A 17522-nucleotide genomic window follows, 5' to 3' on the forward strand; every position below is an offset into this window, starting at 1 on the left:
CTGTAGCACTGTAGCTTGATCCTGCTCTTGATTCTGTTTCTGCCTCTGTTCAACCCTTGTAACCATCCCAACTCTGGCGGCGTGGTGCTCGACTCCAAATCTCAAATACTCAAATATTCAATTGAGAGCACAGCCCATAATGGGCAGCTCGATCAATATAACCTCAAACTGCCCTGTTCCCATTCAATAATATTTCTGGGTGCTGTACTGGGCCTCTCCTGCCCTCAAAAAGGATGTGAATGCACTTAGACAAATATGCCGTGACTTCATCTCCTGGAAACAGCCAGGTGAGCACGAACGACACCCAGCAAATGCCCAACATACGGTTCAAAAAGGTGGGCTGTGGTTCTTCGCCATCAATCCAGCCCATCCATCGCAAAGACTGCTGTCTGGTATCACACGGCGCAAGCGCAATATAATCACACCCCAAAATTGACGATGCGCAAATCTCTCTCCGCCATAACCTCCACCCAATCCACATCGAGACTCTGTCCGGTATTCATAAATCGTTCATTCTGTTTCTCATAGACCGCAGCCAAGGCCCTGCGCGTTATCGTAGTGTTGCGTCCAATGCTGGTCTTCTCCATAGTCCGGATCAGGTCCAACGCAACCATTCTTTGTGCTCCATCCAAACTGGCGTATCCGGCCATGAAGACCGGAAATACCAAATATCGACAATCAGACCGGTCTTCAGCAAGAGCTTTCCGCGTCATATCGAGAATCTGATTCGAGGCGACCGCAATTTCGGTATCATAGTCCGGCGAAGTCTCGAGCCTCTGTCCCGGCCACATGGAAGTATGAGAATAAAGGATGCATGCGCGATAGAGGGATGCGGCATGCTCGTATAAAAGTTTTGAGCGTGTAGGTAGATTCGGCGCAAGTTGAGACACCATCGAAACCCCCGGCGCTACCCATAACTGTCGAAGAGCTTCTTGCACTTCGAAAATCCGCGTCTGTCGGACCCTAATCGACTCCGCTCGGTGAAGCATGTCTCCAGAGATAAAAGCAGATGCTTCATGCCGAAATTCGCGCGAGAGTAAACCCAGCCGTACGGCCAAAATGGTCACTTCGTAATCGAGTTGTAAAATTGTCGGTAAAGAATCCAGCTCTTCCTCATAAACCACGCTGGATCCATCAAGTCCTAGCGGGTGTAAGTGAAAACTCGGGGGAGGTATTATGTCGTGGCTGAGCATGTATCCGACATATTCCCCTCTTCCTGCGCCGCTGAACAGGGCGTTCAAATCGATATTGCAGATCCACCAAACGACAAACGGAAACCTTTCTCCGCCATAAACATCGCGCCGTAACAGAGTAATTCGCAAGAGAGTAGATAAGTGTGGTGACCAGAGGTTCGAATGTCCGTCTTCGGCTGCAGCAATCTGTAGACACGAAAATTAGCGAAAAAAGAAAAAAAGGGCAAATTTCCCAACCATACCTCGTAAACGAGCAGTAAAAAGTGAGTCAAAAATGCTCCATCTGATGACAGATCATTTGGACTTTTGAGACTGTTTTGTAACGCCGGTAAAGCTTGTTGGTAGTGTTGCAGAGCGTCTAATCGTTCTTTCCCTTCCCGAATAGCAAGACTGAGAGCCGCGACCGCCATCATGGCGTGGTGTAGCTAGAAACAGAACAGTAAGCAAAGATGGCATTGTAGTTAGATATGTAAGGGACATACCGGAGGAAAGGTCCTGGCCGCATTTTCCAAAACATTAACACTCGACATGGCCATGCCATCCCTGACATCCCTTTCGGTAGGTACCAGCTGTCGCCAGACAGCATGGCGGAATTGTCGCAAGTACCGAGCGTCCTGGCCAATCTGTTGATTATCTTCGTAAGATTCTGGCTCGGCGGTAAAAACAGCACCATCTGTGTCTTCGACTTTAATAATTGTATGTCTAACAGATGGCGAGAGAGGGGACTTGGTGTCCTTGGAATGACTGAACGTGTTGCGTCGTCCGATGTCCTCAAACCTGGGTAATACCACCACATTGGGATCACCTGGAATGGGTATGCCCTCGACAGGAATGTCGCGACCAGTACTGCTGGCAATTGACGCGGCAATAGACCCTCGGCGTAAGGGTGATAACGACTCTGTTTTGATGTCCGGATCGTCGCTATATTCGGGGAGATGTTGAAAACTGTCCTGGTTGACTACAACATTGTAAGTTCCGGGACTCGACCGCTCGGCTTTCTTCTCGCGTTCTTCGTCGGTCGTCAATGATGCAAATGGTGGCAGGTCATCTATTATAACACCAGAGCCGGAGCTAGTCGTTTCGGTTATGGAAGGAGACTTTGCTATAATACCAAACAAAAAGAAAAAAATGTTAGCAGGATGTAATGTGGTGAGGGTAACGGACCTTGACTGACAATCCCACACTGAGCTGGTAACAACCGTGACATCCTGCATACGTTCTACCACACGTGGCGTGTCATCTCGAAAGGCCAAACGAGGACTATAGTCACAGGTATGGCCGAGACGAGTACACTGTCCGCAAACCGGTCTGCCCTCATCGCATTTGACTTTGCGAGTGCGACAGGTCCAGCATCCCGTCCTTGATCGTGGAGGCAGGCGGGCGCGTGGAGGGACACTCGGGCCAAGGTGGCTGCTGCGGCTGGAACTAGCCGAGGAAGAATGGTCGTCCTTGGGCGCAATAATAGGTAAACGGACTGGTGGTTTCCTTGAGGACTCTCCTCGTTTCGCGTCCTGCATTACCACCGTGGTGTTTGAGGAGCTCATGAGCAGCTCTGCCCAGAAAAGCAAATAGAGGCAGACTTGGAGGGGGAAGAAACGCCCGCTTAGATGCACATGTCAACCGGCCTGAGCTGCACTAGCTACCCAACGCAATTCCGATTGTTTCAACCAAGAAGTGGCAACTGCCAACGGGCACAGACAAGGCTCAGGCGTGGGCTTGTTGTAGCGTGGAAACGAGAAGCGTGCGCCCATATAAAATAGACAGAATGGAAACCGGCCGCGTAGGGTAAGCCGGCACAGATCCACAGTACCTAATGGGAGGAGACAACTCGCGCATCCAGGCCGATCTGATTTGTCTTCAGGGGGCGTGAGCGAAGAAGGAACTCATTCGCAATACGCTAACAGTTAAAAAGAAACAATGAGAAAGAGTGGAGGATTAGTTTCCTAGATGAAATCTGAGATGTGGTAAATAGTCGACCACCAGGATTGACCATTTTTGAATTGCTTTAAGCCCTAGGGTGGTCCCTATGTCATATGTACAGACCGACAGCCTGGTCGCCCGCACTGATTGGAGTGCCACACAGATCAGTCCAGGGAGCTATCCGGCGTCAAGAAGCGGCGCCATCTGCATCTAGCAAAGAAGCCCAAGAGCAGTAGTGAGTTATAGTATAGATGGAACCAGGATGAAGCCTTTTCTGTCGGCTTAAGCCTCAGCAAAGATCCAGGGAAGCGATGCCAGGGGGGTGGAGGTGCCAGTAGATTTCGGGCTTGAGGCGAGCGAAAAGGACAGGGAAGTGGATATTCGGTGTGGATGTGTGGTGTGAGGGAGGGAGATGGAGATGGAGCTGGAGATGGGTGTGTCTGGGAGTCCGGGTGGTGACTAGAGGTAGATTGGGATCATCGAAGCTGAACTCGATGTTGGAAACTGACTCGGACTAACCGCGCACTGGCAACTGGCAGGAGCAGCCCATTGAACTGGAAGGTGCCAGGCGGCCCCGGAACGGAAAATCAGTTCGGCCGAGGGATGCACCGTGCGGCCGGTGATTGGTCTGTTCAGTTGCCTAGTCCCTTGTTCTTCCATCTCGACCCTGCATCTGCGTCTTTTCCTTCCCATCGCACGCTTCACATTCGTCCATCCGCCGACCCTTTCGCGCTCTCCGGATTCCTTCTCAGACCCTGGACTCAGCAGACTTCGTTTTTTCTTTTTCTCTCGTAACTACATTGGCCACTCTGGTTGGTGTGCACCGTTGCAAACGGGTACATCGGGGTTTGGGCCCCCTTAGTGAATCCATCTAGCGTACCCCTTTCTGAGACGACCTCTTCCTTAACTTTCCGAGTTCCTGTATTCCGAGAATACTCCTGTGGTCGTTGTGTGCCCGCCTCAATTTGGTCTCAAAAGTCGCCGTGAGGGCCCGAAAATCGACTTCAGAGAATATGCATGTTGCAGCTCCAGATCGGTTTTGTGGAGAAGACACGCCACGAGAGTTTGAAGAGACAGATTCCAATGTAGTCCTGGATCCACCTCGCTTGCTGCATAACGGGGATGTTTGAACGGGAAAAAAGTAGGACCAGGGTTCAAGGAGAACACCGTTGGGCTGAACACGAGTAAACGGTTTCCCATTTCAAACCTCTTGGGGCTTGCCGTATCGCCGTCCGAGGCTTCAGGGTTTACAACCACTAGAACAAACGCAGTAACACAACGGTGTTCCCTCCATTTGCCGGATCATGGGAATTCCATCGGCAGCAGGGGACCATGCCGTGTCAACATTATCACCCTGACACTAACGGCAAAAATCCCTACTGCCTCTGCATACAGCCTTACCGCCCACATGGGAGGCCTGCGGATGCCACAGGGATCTGGCAGACCCAAAGGTCAAATCCTTCACTACCGGAAAACTGGTCCGCAGCAGCATGGTTGAAGAAGAACAAAAGCGGGTCGACGTTGGGTGGTGTGTGCAGGGATCTCTGCACACGCAAAAACACTACTGAGGACTCCAGACCCAGGGGCTCAAGGCGTAACGGTCTGGCGAGCCCTCTCCATGTCCTCTCGGAGAGGTCTGGACCGTTCGGTCTGCAACCAGCGGTCAAGGATCGCCGTGAGTGCGGCGGGATCCTGGACGCCACGCTCGGCCAGGGCTTGCGCAAGGCCCACACGTGATCTACGCTGGCTCTCTATTTCCGACCCTTGGCGAGAAGAATCGGCGGCCAGCACCGCCATCAGCAGTGGCTCAAATGGCTCAAACCTGCCAGTGCCGCCGTCCTTTCGTCCATCTCCTTCCGCGCGCCTTTCCGTAGCCTCCTCCACCATCACTGCCGGCGCCGATCCAGTGCCTCGTGCGTCATCCGAGGCTGCGGCATTTTTGTTGTTGTCGCAGCCTTCCATCTCACCGTGAACACCATCCTTTGTTTTGATTTGCGGTGCATGCAGCACAAAATATTTTGCACCCTCGTAGAGCGCAGAATCAACTGCCCTGGATTGCATGGCAAGCGCTTTCTCTACAATCTGCTTCGCCTGATCCAAAACCTCGACCCTTAGGTGGGATGCGAGGACTTTGAACAAGCACGACACAATTGCGGTCGCCGTGGCTTCAAGAGCGGTACTGTCGGCTTTGTTAGTGTTGCACTGCATTGATATCAAAGTGGAGGCGTCTTACCGATTCGTAAAGTACCTGCTGATAGCCTCCTCATCAACTTCCATGGCGTCCGCGTCCGTTAATTCGTTCAATAGCTCCGCAAGATAGGGGACCACCTCCTGAGTTATGTCCAAATCTTCCCGGACAGCCGCAAATTCCCCTAGCGCATCGATCGCGTACGGGCGATATTTGATGTTGGTCCTTTTCGCCTCCCGAATTGCGACCTTCTTCATTTGTTGGGTCGTTTCAGACCAAAGCGATCGCGCTTGTTTCACAAACTTCGGATACACCTTGATGATCTCTTCTTTTCCGTCCCAGGTCTTGCCGTCAAGGGCCTCTTGTACTACGGGCCAAAGAAGAGATGCATCTCTGTCATTGTACGTCTCCTGGACGTCCATGGACGCCACTAATTCGGCCACTGCCAGAGAGCATGCATGCTTGATGGGCCACAAGGGCGATTTGATATGCGTCGAGATCAGGTCTACTATTTCCGGTAGGTAGAGGTTGATGGAGCGCGATCCGCCAATGTTTTCTTTCCATGGTACATCGAACCGTTCCCTGACTTCCTTGTCGGTGTCGCGGCGTCCAATAAATGCGAACGGTAGGAAGGCCGATGCATGATTCATGAAGACATCGTTGGCGGCCTTGGAGATTGCCTGGATGATTTCCCCAGCCACAGATCGATGGGCCAACTCTTGGGACTCGAAGTATAATTTTTGAGCGTACTTGCTCGTGGCCTGGACTTCTTTCTCGGAAGCCAGCCTTAGCAGGTAGCCCAAAGAGGTGCTGAAAGCGATGCTAATGGTGGCGTTACGATCGAGGATATGCTTCCTGGTCACTGCGACGAACTTGTCGGCATATGGCCGAAATGCGGACGGGTGTCGAACGACGAGCGTGGTCATCACCCTGCTGAGGCCCACCTTCGATGGGAGCCCGATTGATGCGCGATATGCGTTCACCAGTCTCTGCATTGCATCCTCCATGGGCGAGACACTTGGCTTTGTCCCAGAAGTAGATTCAATTCCCTGCATCACATCAGCAGCGCTGTTGTCTTCAGCGACCTGCATTGTGATACTGTCCAAGCAACGCTCAATTGCTTCCGTGACCGGAGATGCGTTGATGCTGGAGACCCTCATCTTATCAAGCTTCTCAGCTGTAAGGCCGTATTTGTCGGCATTCAGATGGAGGTAGTTTATGCTTTCGTGTTCAAGTGAGCTCAGAGACACCACGAGCGTTTCCAAGATCTTCGGTGCAAAGGGCCTCAGAGATTTGTGTGGGCACTTTTTCACCACTTCCAACAGTGTGACGACGGCATATTGCTGGACGTCTTTTCCCGCTCCACCTTCCATCTGCTGTAACAGGAAAGGCATGGCATGGTTCAACATCGTTGCAGAACGTTTGGAATTCCCTTCTCCTACTTCGAGGTTCCGAATCAGCATGCTTGTGAGGGTTCTGCATAGCTTCATTGCAGCAACTCTCACGGTTTCTTTGACGTCGTCTAGGACCTTGAAGGCCACTGTCCATATTTGGTCGAGATATTTTTCAAACATCTCCACATCCCGACCCTGAACAAGATCAGCGATCGCGGCACAGCTCGCCTCCCTAGCTCGCCATTCTTTCCCAGACACGACACTTTTAAGCAGATCCTCCATGATGAGGTCGAAATTCTCCTCAATCACTCGATTCGGATCCTTGACCAGTGCCCGCCAAATCTCCTCCATTGACCGCTGAACGTTTGGATTGGGGTCAAACCGATAACGGAAGAGCTTGGGATAGAACTTTTTGTTCTCGGATAGGTAGGACGAGTCGGCCAGGACCTGACCGAGCCCAAATCTACCAAATGCTGCGCGGCTGTTCCAGATGGCATTATTTGATGCCAGGTTCATGAACCTGTACACCAGGCTTGGGTCGCCCATTTCCGTGGCCAGACGGACAATGTCCTTATACGTGGTCACAGATTCCCCCTTCTCTGTCGGCAGCGCGCCAGCCTCGAAGAGCTGTGTATCCTCGTCGACCGTCCCTGACAGCTTTGCATTGCTCCCCGTGAAACTCTGGACCAGGTCCCTAACCAGGTCATCTCGAAGCTGCTTGTCTCCGTGTTCGTACACTACGCCGAGACCTCGGGATCCTGTTTCTTGGACAATCTCATCACGATCGTTGAGGAGCCTGGCAAACGCAGCTTGACAATCTCGTAGTCTTGCTTTGACGGCTGACATATCGCCACAATATTGCACTATGCAGAGCAGCCAGATTGCGGCCGCCTTTTTGAGCGAGGGTTTGGTGGTTTTGCATTCCCCAATGACTCGGTCAACGATGAGTGTCGTCAAGGCTTCGCTGCTTCCCCGACTTGGCAGGTCAGCATCCACGTCGAACTCAGTCATGGTGGATGATGAATTGAACCCAGCGCACGCAACCGAAAGCGACTCCCCGAGGGCGAAGTGAAATTCGGGGCGTCTGACTTCGGAGAGGCCAAGGAAACGGTCGAGCAAAGACTGAAAATCTGACTCGCTTCCACGTGCATGTATGATCGCTAACAGAGGACCAGCAGCGGACACGGCCGTTTCAATTTCTTTCTTCCCATCGGAGATCAATTTGTCCAACAAATCGTGGTCTGGTTGTGGTCCATTGGCCAGTGGTGTGCACAGAGCGAGCTGACGCAGACATCGGTATGCGGTCTCCTTGAGAGTCTTGTCAGTAGAGGTTTTGATGATGTCGAAGGTAAGCTGCGTCGGTTCCTGCAGAGTGTCACCGTGAGCGTCTAGCCCGCCCCTCAGTGATTTGCGCGTAAGGCACCAAGCAGCCCGTAGTAGATGTCCTTGGACCTTGACGAGCTCTTCTCCGATGGCTGACTTCCAACTTCTGGTCTCGTTCAATTCTGCTGTGGCGATCTTCACTGCATCATCGGAGAGCGAAGCTACGATTCCGAACACTTGGGCAGCTCGAGTCTGAAGGACTGAATTCGCCACAATCCGCGAGGCAGCCTCCATTGCCAGCTGCTGGATCTGAGAGATCAAATTATTCGGCGCGAGTGAGATTAGTTCCAGCGAGAGGTCGACACACTCGCCTGAAGCCCTAGACATGCCCAAGAGCGCTGCCTTGGCCAAAGGTAGGGAGACCTCCAGGGGCAGACTTCGCAAACGAGTGCGTATCCTCCGACGGACATCTCGGTCGTTGCTTACTAGTGCATCGATGGTTTGTTTCCAGTCGGCCGATTCTTCAGGCGCCAGCTTCGTTTCCTTCAACGCATCGCACCAGATAACATTTCGACAGAATGTGACGGCAGCGGCGAGGACGGCAGGGTTGTCGTAATAACTTGTCTGCTCTGGACTGGAGCCGAAAAAGCGACTTCCCAGAGCAACAACATCAGGCAGAGCCATTTTCTTGTCATTTTCGCCCTGCGCAGGCGATGCGGTTGCCATGCGTGCATTGGATGCGTGCCAATATGGATCGAGGCCGCGAATGCCCTCTTCGGCAATCTCCCTCCTATCCGTCGAAGAGCTCAAGGCCAGCACGTCGATGAACCGCGCGTCCACGTCGGAATAAGGGAGACACTTGTTGGCGAAGCGGACGGCAGGATACTTTGTGCTGTTCATGGTAGGCAAGAAGTAGACAGGGTCTTCCTGTCCAGGGGTCGCAAGGACATTCCAGAGTAAAAGCTCCTTCAGTCGTGCTGTTGATGCCTCGTCAAAGCTGGCGACCGACACAGTGTTCATGACCCGTCCGATTGCCTCTTCAATGCTGCCTCTGATGTCCCGGGTCGTATCGCAGCGAAGACTGGTGAACAGCCACGTTATGAGATCTAGCAAGCGGACATTCCTCGCGATTTTGTCGGTGTTGGCCATGGTGGTGTCTTCGTCATCGGCTGCGGCTGCAGCGGCGAGGAGTCCAATACTCTCATATGCTTTGGCGCGCAGCTCAATCTCGGCGGCGGTGGCTGCCGCTGCGCGATCTCCTGTGTCGCTCATTGTCGGCCAACCTTGTAGTTCGATATATTCCTTCAATAAATCCTGCAACCGCACGCTGATGCTGGCAAGGTGCATACTCTGCCCGACGCGGACAGTCCACGTCAGATAGGAGAAGAGTGCGGCACGGAGCTTTGCAGCCTCGAGCCCGCCCGACGACCTGGCCGGGGCGTCGAGCAGCTGGGCCTCCACCATGGCCATGATCTCCTTGGTGCGCGTGGTGGACTTTTGGCTCCGGGAAAGAATGGACAGGATTCGCGTCTGCAGTTTTGGTCTGGTTCCGGCGCGTTTGTAGAGGGCAAAGAGAGCGTCGACGGTGGCATCAGTTTCCAGATCAAAAGTGCACTGCTTGAATATGACGTCGCTCATGGACACTGCGGATGCGTTGGCGTCCACGGCCATGATGACGGCGGGAATGAGACGTTGTTGGTCGGTGAAGATGGAAGTGAACAGAAAGTTTGCGATGGGTAGAACGACTTCCGAGCGGCGGCGGAAGTTCTTGTCAAAGACGGGCTTGAAATCTTCTTGTTCTTCGTCTCGGCTGCTGGATTGTTGTGATGACTCTCCGGAAGAGGCAAAGGCGGTGCCGGCAGTGGTGTTGGCATTAGTGTTGGCAGCGGTGCCGCTACCACTGATGCCGATACTTGGACCAGCGGATTCTCTAGGGTCGTAGAGCAAGAAATCGCAGATCCGACTGACCAAAAGATCGGTCTGTGACTTCGAGAGGGCAAAAGTGTCCTTTAGTGCCAGGTCTTCCTTACTACCACGTTCAGGCAACGATTTGCCCCATTTGCACAGCACCTCCAACAAGAAATCAAACGCAATCGTCCACATCTTGCGGTCTGTGGCATCATAGTTGGACATCGTGGGTACCGCGAACTGTAGGACGCCCGGTAAAGTGGCGATGGCTTCGTCCACGTCCAGCCTCGGCAGCCCTTGCTCAATGAACAGCAGACAGAATCTCCGGACAAAGGCGTTCTCTGCCTCTCGGAACGTCTTGACCAGGGCGCTCACGGGCAATTTTATGTCTGCCGTGATCTTGAGCCGTTGGTTGATGTACTGGCACACTTTGATGGCGAGGTTGCGGTTCCGCGGCGTAGGCGATGCCAGCTTCAACAGTAGTGCTGGTAGGAATTTAGAGAGGATTGTTTCTAGTTTGCCGTCTGTCGAGGCGGATGCGATTCGCATCTCGAGTTGGGAAATCAGATTATATTCCCGCTCCGGGTCGGGAGCGGGAGCGGGAGCTGCTTGTTGAGACGAGGAGGACATGATTGTAGGTGTTGTTCAATGGCGGTGGTTACCTTAGTTCAGTATGTTTTGCAAGAGAACATTTGATTGAATGGCTGAATGTCCCACTGGTGTTGTACTCCTGATCTTGCTTCGAATGGGATTGTAATGTGAGTACTCCGAGGGAACTGCTTGTTCGTCGTAGGGGGATAACGACGGTCTCTTCTCATAGACAGTCCAGTGTTCGAAGTTGGGATGGATGTAAGAGCACAGTGGCCTCAGGAGTATTAAATGCAGTGGGAAGGAGCAGCTTTTGGGAAAGAGGCAGCCAGGACTTCGTCATCAGACTTGAACACCGCTTCAGCCACTGTACTTCAGTTGTCGAGTTTCTATTGTCATCCATAGACGTTCCCTCGCCACGTCGTCGACTGAAGCCTTGCGAAGTACGGTGTTCCCACTAGAACCATTAGTCAGCCATGTCCTCGGCCGCCATTGGCTGACTACCCGCCTGTGAGATCGGACAAGGCTGAACTGGCCAGCGGGATATGTTCATGTTCCACGTAGCACGTTTCCTACAGCGAGTCTAGGGCAGATGGGACTGGGCGTTGTCTGTTGGTTGCAAGTTAACATGACACCGCAGGCAGCATCGTTGGCGTATTTACAAAGTTCTAACCGGGGTAAGACTCTGATATGGCGCACTGGAGGTCATGGAGGTTTCAACCTGTTAAGGAGTCCACGCCACAAAAGTCCTAGCATCCTACGCATTCGAGCATTGACGATCGGTATCCAATGCCATTTCAATCTGGAGCTGCAAAGTATAAACCAGTCGCATTCGGTCAGGCGTTGCACGTGAAGCGTCCGCAAGCGATGTGCAGTTGAACATGTGAGAACCAACAGATGCTGCAATTGACACAAAACATGACCCGTGGTTGGAGACAGTGTAACATAGCTGGAATTTTTGATTCATCATGGATATTCGATGTCTTCATGCAGAATGGTCGATAGTCGGTCTTGACAACCTCAGACCAACGCCGGCCCGCGAAAATCCGACGAGCAAGCCCAGACGACGACGCTCGCCTTTCTCAGACACAGAGAAATGGTTTCTGGTCTTCATTTTCTGTTCCGTCAACACCTCGCGCGGTTTCCCCCGGTTTTCGAATCTGATCCCTAGCCACGAGCAAAAGTTTGCAAGAAACATCCCCCAACACGTGCACACATGCTTATCGCAGTCTTCTGGCTTCTCTCTCGGACTCGAGCAGGCAAAGGATATCGTCAACTTTCACTGTTTGCGCGAAAATCACTCATTAGTTATGTGTCCGCCATTCCCTTGTCCTGTCGGATCTGCATACCTGGTCCCTTGACGTTTCGGATAATGCTTCGGCTCGTGTCGTCCATGAACTCGACTCTGACTTGGGTGACACCACCTCGGGAACCTGTCCAGAAAGTCAACGCATGCTCTCTCTCGACCACAACTCTTGTCGCTGTGATTGTGAAGGCGCATTTACCTGTTCGGCCGAGGACTCGGGTGACCTTGACGAGCTTGACGGGGGTCTTTCCAGCATCCATCTTGACGGTTTGCGACGAAGAGATTCAGGGCTTTTCGACGGGTAGATGGAAGGCGGTGGGAGTTCGAGACGGAGAGATTGCTTGCTTGTCGCAGCGGGCAACTTGAACTGACACTGCAGCGAACTCGAATGTGGGTGAGAGCGCCAAGATTTTAGGCGCCAAGCCCGATTCGGCCTGCACTGGCAGGGCGGCGCAACGCTCGGAGGAAATTTTGGAGGGCAAGGCTCGGACTCAAATTATTGGCTTGGGGGAAAGCCTCGTCAGATCTGGACGAATGACTTTGATAGCTCTGCTTGTTCACGGTGAGTCAAGAGTTCAACCTTCTGTCGCTACCTTGTCAGTCGCTCCAGTGCGCATAGAGAGACGCTCAATAATTGCATCCCATTGCACATACATAGTCTGTGTGGTGTATCAATTTATCCGGAGCCTTTTACATCCGTTTCGGTAAACTATCTGCGTGCGACAACCCCCCGAAGTGATTGGCCCTGGCCGACGAGAAGTGTGACTCTCACAAAACAGAACCTCAAAGCTTTCAGAGTATAGTCTTATAAACGGAGTTTCTACGTCTTGAATTACTAGTCAGGAGTTTTGTCAATACTGCAGCTGCAGCGCCCACACATACCATGGATCTCGTCAACCACCTTTCCGATCGCTTGCTCTTTGCAGTCCCCAAGAAAGGCCGACTCCAAGCCGCGACGCTGGACTTGCTCTCAGGATCCGACATCCAATTCAGACGAGAGACGCGACTGGACATTGCACTAGTGAAGAACCTACCGCTGGCACTCATCTTTTTGCCAGCAGCAGACATTCCCACCTTTGTGGGTGAAGGCAGAGTTGACCTAGGCATCACTGGCCGAGACCAAGTGGCCGAGCATGACTCGCAACTCACTTTGGGCGAGGAATCCGGGGTTGAGGAAATCATGGATCTGGGCTTTGGACGGTGTAAGCTTCAAGTTCAAGTTCCCGAGAAAGGCCCCATCCAGGACGTGAAGGACCTAGTGGGCAAGAACGTGGTGACGAGTTTCACGGGATTGGCAGAGGACTATTTCGCCCGCCTCGAAGGCATGGGCTCACGCAAAGAGAGCATCAACGGGACGGCGAGTCCGATCCCGAAATTGAAGACGAAAATCAAGTTTGTCGGCGGCAGTGTCGAGGCCGCCTGTGCGCTGGGCGTGGCAGATGGTATTATCGATTTGGTCGAGTCCGGCGAGACCATGAGGGCCGCTGGTCTTAAGGCTATTGAGACAGTTGTCGAAAGTACCGCCGTGCTGATCAAGTCCAAGTGGGTGTCGAATGAGAAGTTGGTCGACTTGATCGCCGCCAGAATACGCGGTGTAATTACGGCTCAGAAATATGTCTTGTGCCAGTACAATGTCCCCAGGGACCGGTTGGCTGCTGCCACAAAGATCACGCCTGGAAAACGTGCTCCTACTATCACTGCCCTCGAAGAGCCGGATTGGGTCGCTGTCAGCTCGATGGTCGAGAAGAAAAATATCGCCACGGTCATGGACGAGTTGACTGCTGTCCAAGCTACGGACATTTTGGTCCTTGACATCGCCAATTCACGCACTGGTTAAAGCGCAGCTCAATTGTTTCAACAAAGAATCTGGGTGTCAAAACATCTTCTTCGCAATCTATGTATTGGTTACCTGGTAGCTACAAGAGACTGAAAGAGTTGGGACAGTTGGGGCATGAAATGGTGTTTTCTGCCCATGGCACATCTTTGGATGTCTGGGAGCATATTGTGGGTTTATTAACAGCACCGGACCGCACACGCAGTAGCCATAGCCGCTCGAGCTTCATCCTCCCTGTCAGCCAACAGTAGGTACCGCGGCGACGGTATATGACTGCCTGAGGTAGACCAGAGTGTCATGATCGAACAATTGTGGTATTTGCAGCGCTGGCTTCGACGTGCGCACCGAGTCGCTACATTTAAATACACAACTGCGGAAAATCGAAGGCTAGGAGCAAGACAGCATTATAGGACTGGGTCTTGACATTTTCCGATAGATCCGAGAGACTTGAACGACACTCAAGATACTCGTCGGCCCCATACTCATAGTTCGCTTGAAGTCGTCTACCTAGGTATACGAATACGTCCCCTATTGAACCAGCACTTTTGATTTGCTGCCTTTTGTGCAGCACAACTTGAACAGATCCGGGTCTGACATCACGGTTGGGTGACTAAGCGACCCGCGTTCCCAATCGTCCCCTTCATCCTTCATCGCACCACAGCCCATATCCAGGCAGCCATTATTGAACTGTACAACATCGTGGTCTCGACTGGAGGGCAACCTGATCGCGCCTACACAAAGCACACTTTTGTCGCCTCAGGCTTCTGAGCTCGATGACCAGACTTTCCGCCAGCGGTCTTGCCATTCAGGATGCCACCGAACAAACCACCAGCTTCGGGATCAAACCCAGTTCCTGAACCTCTACTCACAAGACTGATCGTCGCCCCGGTACTCTTCGTCTCGTTTCTGATATCCCTGTTCCTCATCGACCGCCAGACATACGCCAGCATCTTCGGCCGGTCTCCTAGCAAGGATGGGTATTATCATTCCCACCAGCGCAAGCTAGCCAAGCGAGAAATGGACGAGGCCTTCCAAATGCGCCGGAAAGTGATTGTCGCCCTTTGCGCGTTAAGCGCCGTGTCACTGGCAATTGTTGCTTGGGGGATTGAGTCGTTGTGGACCGTGTGGAGGTTCAGAGCGTCACCACCGACAAGATGATGAATCTTGGCCGAGCCACCGCATACACTGCTTGCAAGGCCATAATTTGTTGGAATTGATCAAGGACATTGATCTTGATTCTTTTGTCATTATTTTTCAGGGGCGTCTGTTTGCCAAAACGTTAGCGGAGCTTTCTAGCAATCGTCTTGGCTATTGCCCGGTGGTGACATGGAGTGCAAAATGAGAAACCGGATAGGGAAGGACATCTGACGGCAGTGAAGAGGACTGCGGAAAAAGGGTGAAATCCGGCAACGCATGCAAAGGCCTGAACTCACCTGGTAGTCTTTCGATCACATATTTCCCTCTGGCCACGCTCATAATGGGCACACCCGGTATCTTGCGTATTCTGCGCTTGAGGTCTCGATCGTTGGTTGCCACAATATAAATCTTATGCCGGGCGACCCTGTCCACGATACAATCATCGGCGTAGGTGCCCTTGTGGCCGCACTTCAGTCGCTCCCAACGTTCGTCCCGGGCGATGCGCAAGGCTATTCTGTACTTCGGCCCCAGCTTTTCAAGTTCGGCCATGACACAGTCTGTGATAATAGGGGTGCATTTCGCGTAGAGACAATCCATCATTGTCGGTAACATATCGAGTTTCTTCTGCACTGTATGGGACAGGAAATTTGTATCGACAAGGACCTGGTAGGGAGGAACTAAGGCGGTGTTGTATTGAAAGAAGAGAGCCGATGAGACTTGAGGGCTGCAAACAGTCAGCGACATCCATCGTGCGGCTCATGGAACTTACACTTCTCTGATCACCTCGTCGTCGTTCTTGTTCTTCTTCTCCGCCGCTTTGGCCGTCTCTTGATTCTTCTTGAGGCGAGCGTCTCGTTGGCCGATAATCCTTTTCACTTGCGCAAACTTGCGAGTCTTCTTTTGGACACCCATATCGAGCCCTCCGATATGTGTTGCGCGTAGATTGGCCTTCTATGCCCCTCGGTGATCACAGTACCTAATGGTCCACAAGTACTGTAAATTGTTTGCCGCAGAAAAGAAATGTTAGAGGGATGCGGGTGTAGGAACGCAGTCGACGGTTAAGGCCGGGCCTAGCCGAGAGCAGCCTAGAAAATCCTGCCCGGGCTGCGTGTACCGGGTCAAGTTCCAGGCGTCAGCCACAGTCGCTCACGTTTGGTCTGGGGGCGCAATTAGTTCACTGCCACCACCAATTAATACAGTGTTCTCTGGCATATCCAGGTCAATCATGTCTGAGAGTCTGCGCAAGGACCACTCACAAAGCAAAGCGAGCATCTAATACTTGTCGAGCCGCTCCCTTGAAGTTGCACTGCGATCTTGCCTACCTTCACTTGTCACTCTGTTCTGCTTGTATCACACTGCAACGACCTTGCTCCTCCCGTTCTCTTTCCTACGCATAATCTATCGAGCCACTGCAATCTACACCATGGTCGCGGCTACCAACAGCAAACTCCCGACCCTTCCCGGCGGTTATAATTATCCTGCTCCTACCGTGCCTCCGAAAGCCGGTGCCCCTTACCTTCAGACTTCACGCCTGCCTGAGAACTTCGTCTTCATAGTCGTGGGAGCCGCTCTGGGGTTTGTGGCTCTTTTGATATTTGCCTGGAGGCTCCTCCTGTCGTGGTCCATCAACCGCAGCTTTAAACGAGATGCCAATGCTGGTACTGCAGCCGGTTCTGCAGCCTACACGCCCCTACCCGACCTCAAGAAGAATGCTGCATCACAATCCGGTCACGACATGGCCGATCTGAGCAAATTGCCCAGATCCTTCTCGAGTGTTCCTAGTCTTTTCTTCTCGCCCACCGCCGAAGTTGCCAAACAATCACAGCGGCCGCCCAGCCAGCACCTCCCGGCGGGTCATTACCGCGATGCCTCCGATAACTATCGCCGATGAAATCCATAAGATACGATTTATTTTCCCGATTAAAAAGATGTGCCCTGTTAATTTCGAGGATATTGTCACCACTTCTACGTTGAAGGGCATTATTGTGAATGTGGCGGACTGCATATTTTCATGGAACATTCATTCGTCCGGAGGCGGCAGGCCTGAAAATGAACCTGTTTGACAAGCAGCATCAGGCAATTGCCTCGAGCAGGATGCGACCCTGGTGGATTGCTCCAATGGACAGCCGGTGGGCTTATTGAGGGCCTTTACCTTCAAGATGTTGACCTGCTCGAAGGGACTCGTTCAAGCATCGTCCGCCCCTGGGGTCAGAGCCTTTGTGTTCTCGAAATAGGCATTTGGGGGAGGAGTATTTTGAGATTTTCCATTGGAGTTCATGCCGTTTGGAGAGGTCGGCGATCTACATCAGCGGTATTACAGAGATTGGGTCAGTTTGAGAGTGAAGATTTAGCGAGGCGTTTGCATGGGAGCATTTGGCGGTTCTGTTGCGGATTGAACTGCATTGCGGCCGGCTACATAGACACGCCGTAGGTTGCGGGAATTCTGATTGCTTCTTAAAAATGCCTGCCATGGTGTTCAGCTCACTGTTCTCATCAGGAGAACACACCCATCGAATAATAGGCGGACTTTGCCTTGAGCCATATGTCAAGCCTACCTATGTTTTATACTTCAGCATATGAGGCTTCGGCTTGGAATCTGCAAGGCTCGGGAGTGGCGGTCTCGCATGCCAGGCCAGGACCGTACAGGACACCGGCCAATCGGAGTGTCGAATCTTTTCACCATCGTTAAATGCCCATGGCGCCGTACTTCCACAGCTTCAAGTTGACCACA

At 52.5% G+C, this 17522-nt stretch overlaps 7 protein-coding genes across 7 annotated transcripts; 3 read left to right on the forward strand and 4 right to left on the reverse strand.

The window, feature by feature from the left end:
- Positions 1 to 419: 419 nt before the first annotated feature.
- On the reverse strand, positions 420 to 2400 carry HMPREF1120_00392 (uncharacterized protein; the record flags this gene model as incomplete). Its single annotated transcript, XM_009154389.1, has 4 exons — positions 420 to 1379; positions 1436 to 1618; positions 1676 to 2295; positions 2358 to 2400. The coding sequence occupies 4 exons, from the start codon at positions 2398 to 2400 to the stop codon at positions 420 to 422; spliced, it is 1806 nt and encodes a 601-aa protein (XP_009152637.1).
- Positions 2401 to 4700: 2300 nt separating this feature from the next.
- On the reverse strand, positions 4701 to 10556 carry HMPREF1120_00393 (uncharacterized protein; the record flags this gene model as incomplete). The annotated part of the gene is made up of 2 exons (XM_009154390.1): positions 4701 to 5292; positions 5347 to 10556. The coding sequence occupies 2 exons, from the start codon at positions 10554 to 10556 to the stop codon at positions 4701 to 4703; spliced, it is 5802 nt and encodes a 1933-aa protein (XP_009152638.1).
- A 1178-nt stretch (positions 10557 to 11734) lies between these two features.
- On the reverse strand, positions 11735 to 12080 carry HMPREF1120_00394 (40S ribosomal protein S28; the record flags this gene model as incomplete). Its single annotated transcript, XM_009154391.1, has 3 exons — positions 11735 to 11796; positions 11864 to 11947; positions 12020 to 12080. The coding sequence occupies 3 exons, from the start codon at positions 12078 to 12080 to the stop codon at positions 11735 to 11737; spliced, it is 207 nt and encodes a 68-aa protein (XP_009152639.1).
- Positions 12081 to 12703: 623 nt separating this feature from the next.
- HMPREF1120_00395 (ATP phosphoribosyltransferase) lies at positions 12704 to 13657 on the forward strand (the record flags this gene model as incomplete). The annotated part of the gene is made up of 1 exon (XM_009154392.1): positions 12704 to 13657. The coding sequence occupies one exon, from the start codon at positions 12704 to 12706 to the stop codon at positions 13655 to 13657; it is 954 nt and encodes a 317-aa protein (XP_009152640.1).
- HMPREF1120_00396 (rRNA-processing protein FCF1) lies at positions 13636 to 15928 on the reverse strand. The gene is made up of 3 exons (XM_009154393.1): positions 15561 to 15928; positions 15088 to 15515; positions 13636 to 14918 (listed from the first exon to the last, which is right to left on the reverse strand). The coding sequence occupies exons 1-3, from the start codon at positions 15701 to 15703 to the stop codon at positions 14902 to 14904; spliced, it is 588 nt and encodes a 195-aa protein (XP_009152641.1). The 5' UTR covers positions 15704 to 15928; the 3' UTR covers positions 13636 to 14901.
- On the forward strand, positions 14465 to 14812 carry HMPREF1120_00397 (uncharacterized protein; the record flags this gene model as incomplete). Its single annotated transcript, XM_009154394.1, has 1 exon — positions 14465 to 14812. One exon carries the CDS (start codon positions 14465 to 14467, stop codon positions 14810 to 14812), a length of 348 nt encoding a protein of 115 aa, XP_009152642.1.
- Positions 15929 to 16214: 286 nt separating the features above from the next.
- Positions 16215 to 16682, forward strand: HMPREF1120_00398 (uncharacterized protein; the record flags this gene model as incomplete). The annotated part of the gene is made up of 1 exon (XM_009154395.1): positions 16215 to 16682. The coding sequence occupies one exon, from the start codon at positions 16215 to 16217 to the stop codon at positions 16680 to 16682; it is 468 nt and encodes a 155-aa protein (XP_009152643.1).
- Between the last annotated feature and the right edge of the window lie 840 nt (positions 16683 to 17522).

This window comes from Exophiala dermatitidis (assembly GCF_000230625.1).
Source record: "Exophiala dermatitidis NIH/UT8656 unplaced genomic scaffold supercont1.1, whole genome shotgun sequence".
In the NCBI taxonomy this organism is placed as follows: Eukaryota; Fungi; Ascomycota; class Eurotiomycetes; order Chaetothyriales; family Herpotrichiellaceae; genus Exophiala; species Exophiala dermatitidis.

Excerpts from the sequence above, each read along its gene's own strand:
- HMPREF1120_00396 (XM_009154393.1), bottom strand. The coding sequence starts at position 15,703 with ATGGGTGTCCAAAAGAAGACTCGCAAGTTTGCGCAAGTGAAAAGGATT. Across the intron at positions 15,516-15,560 it reads GACGAGGTGATCAGAGAAGT|CCCTCAAGTCTCATCGGCTC; the intron begins GTAAGTTCCATG and ends GACTGTTTGCAG.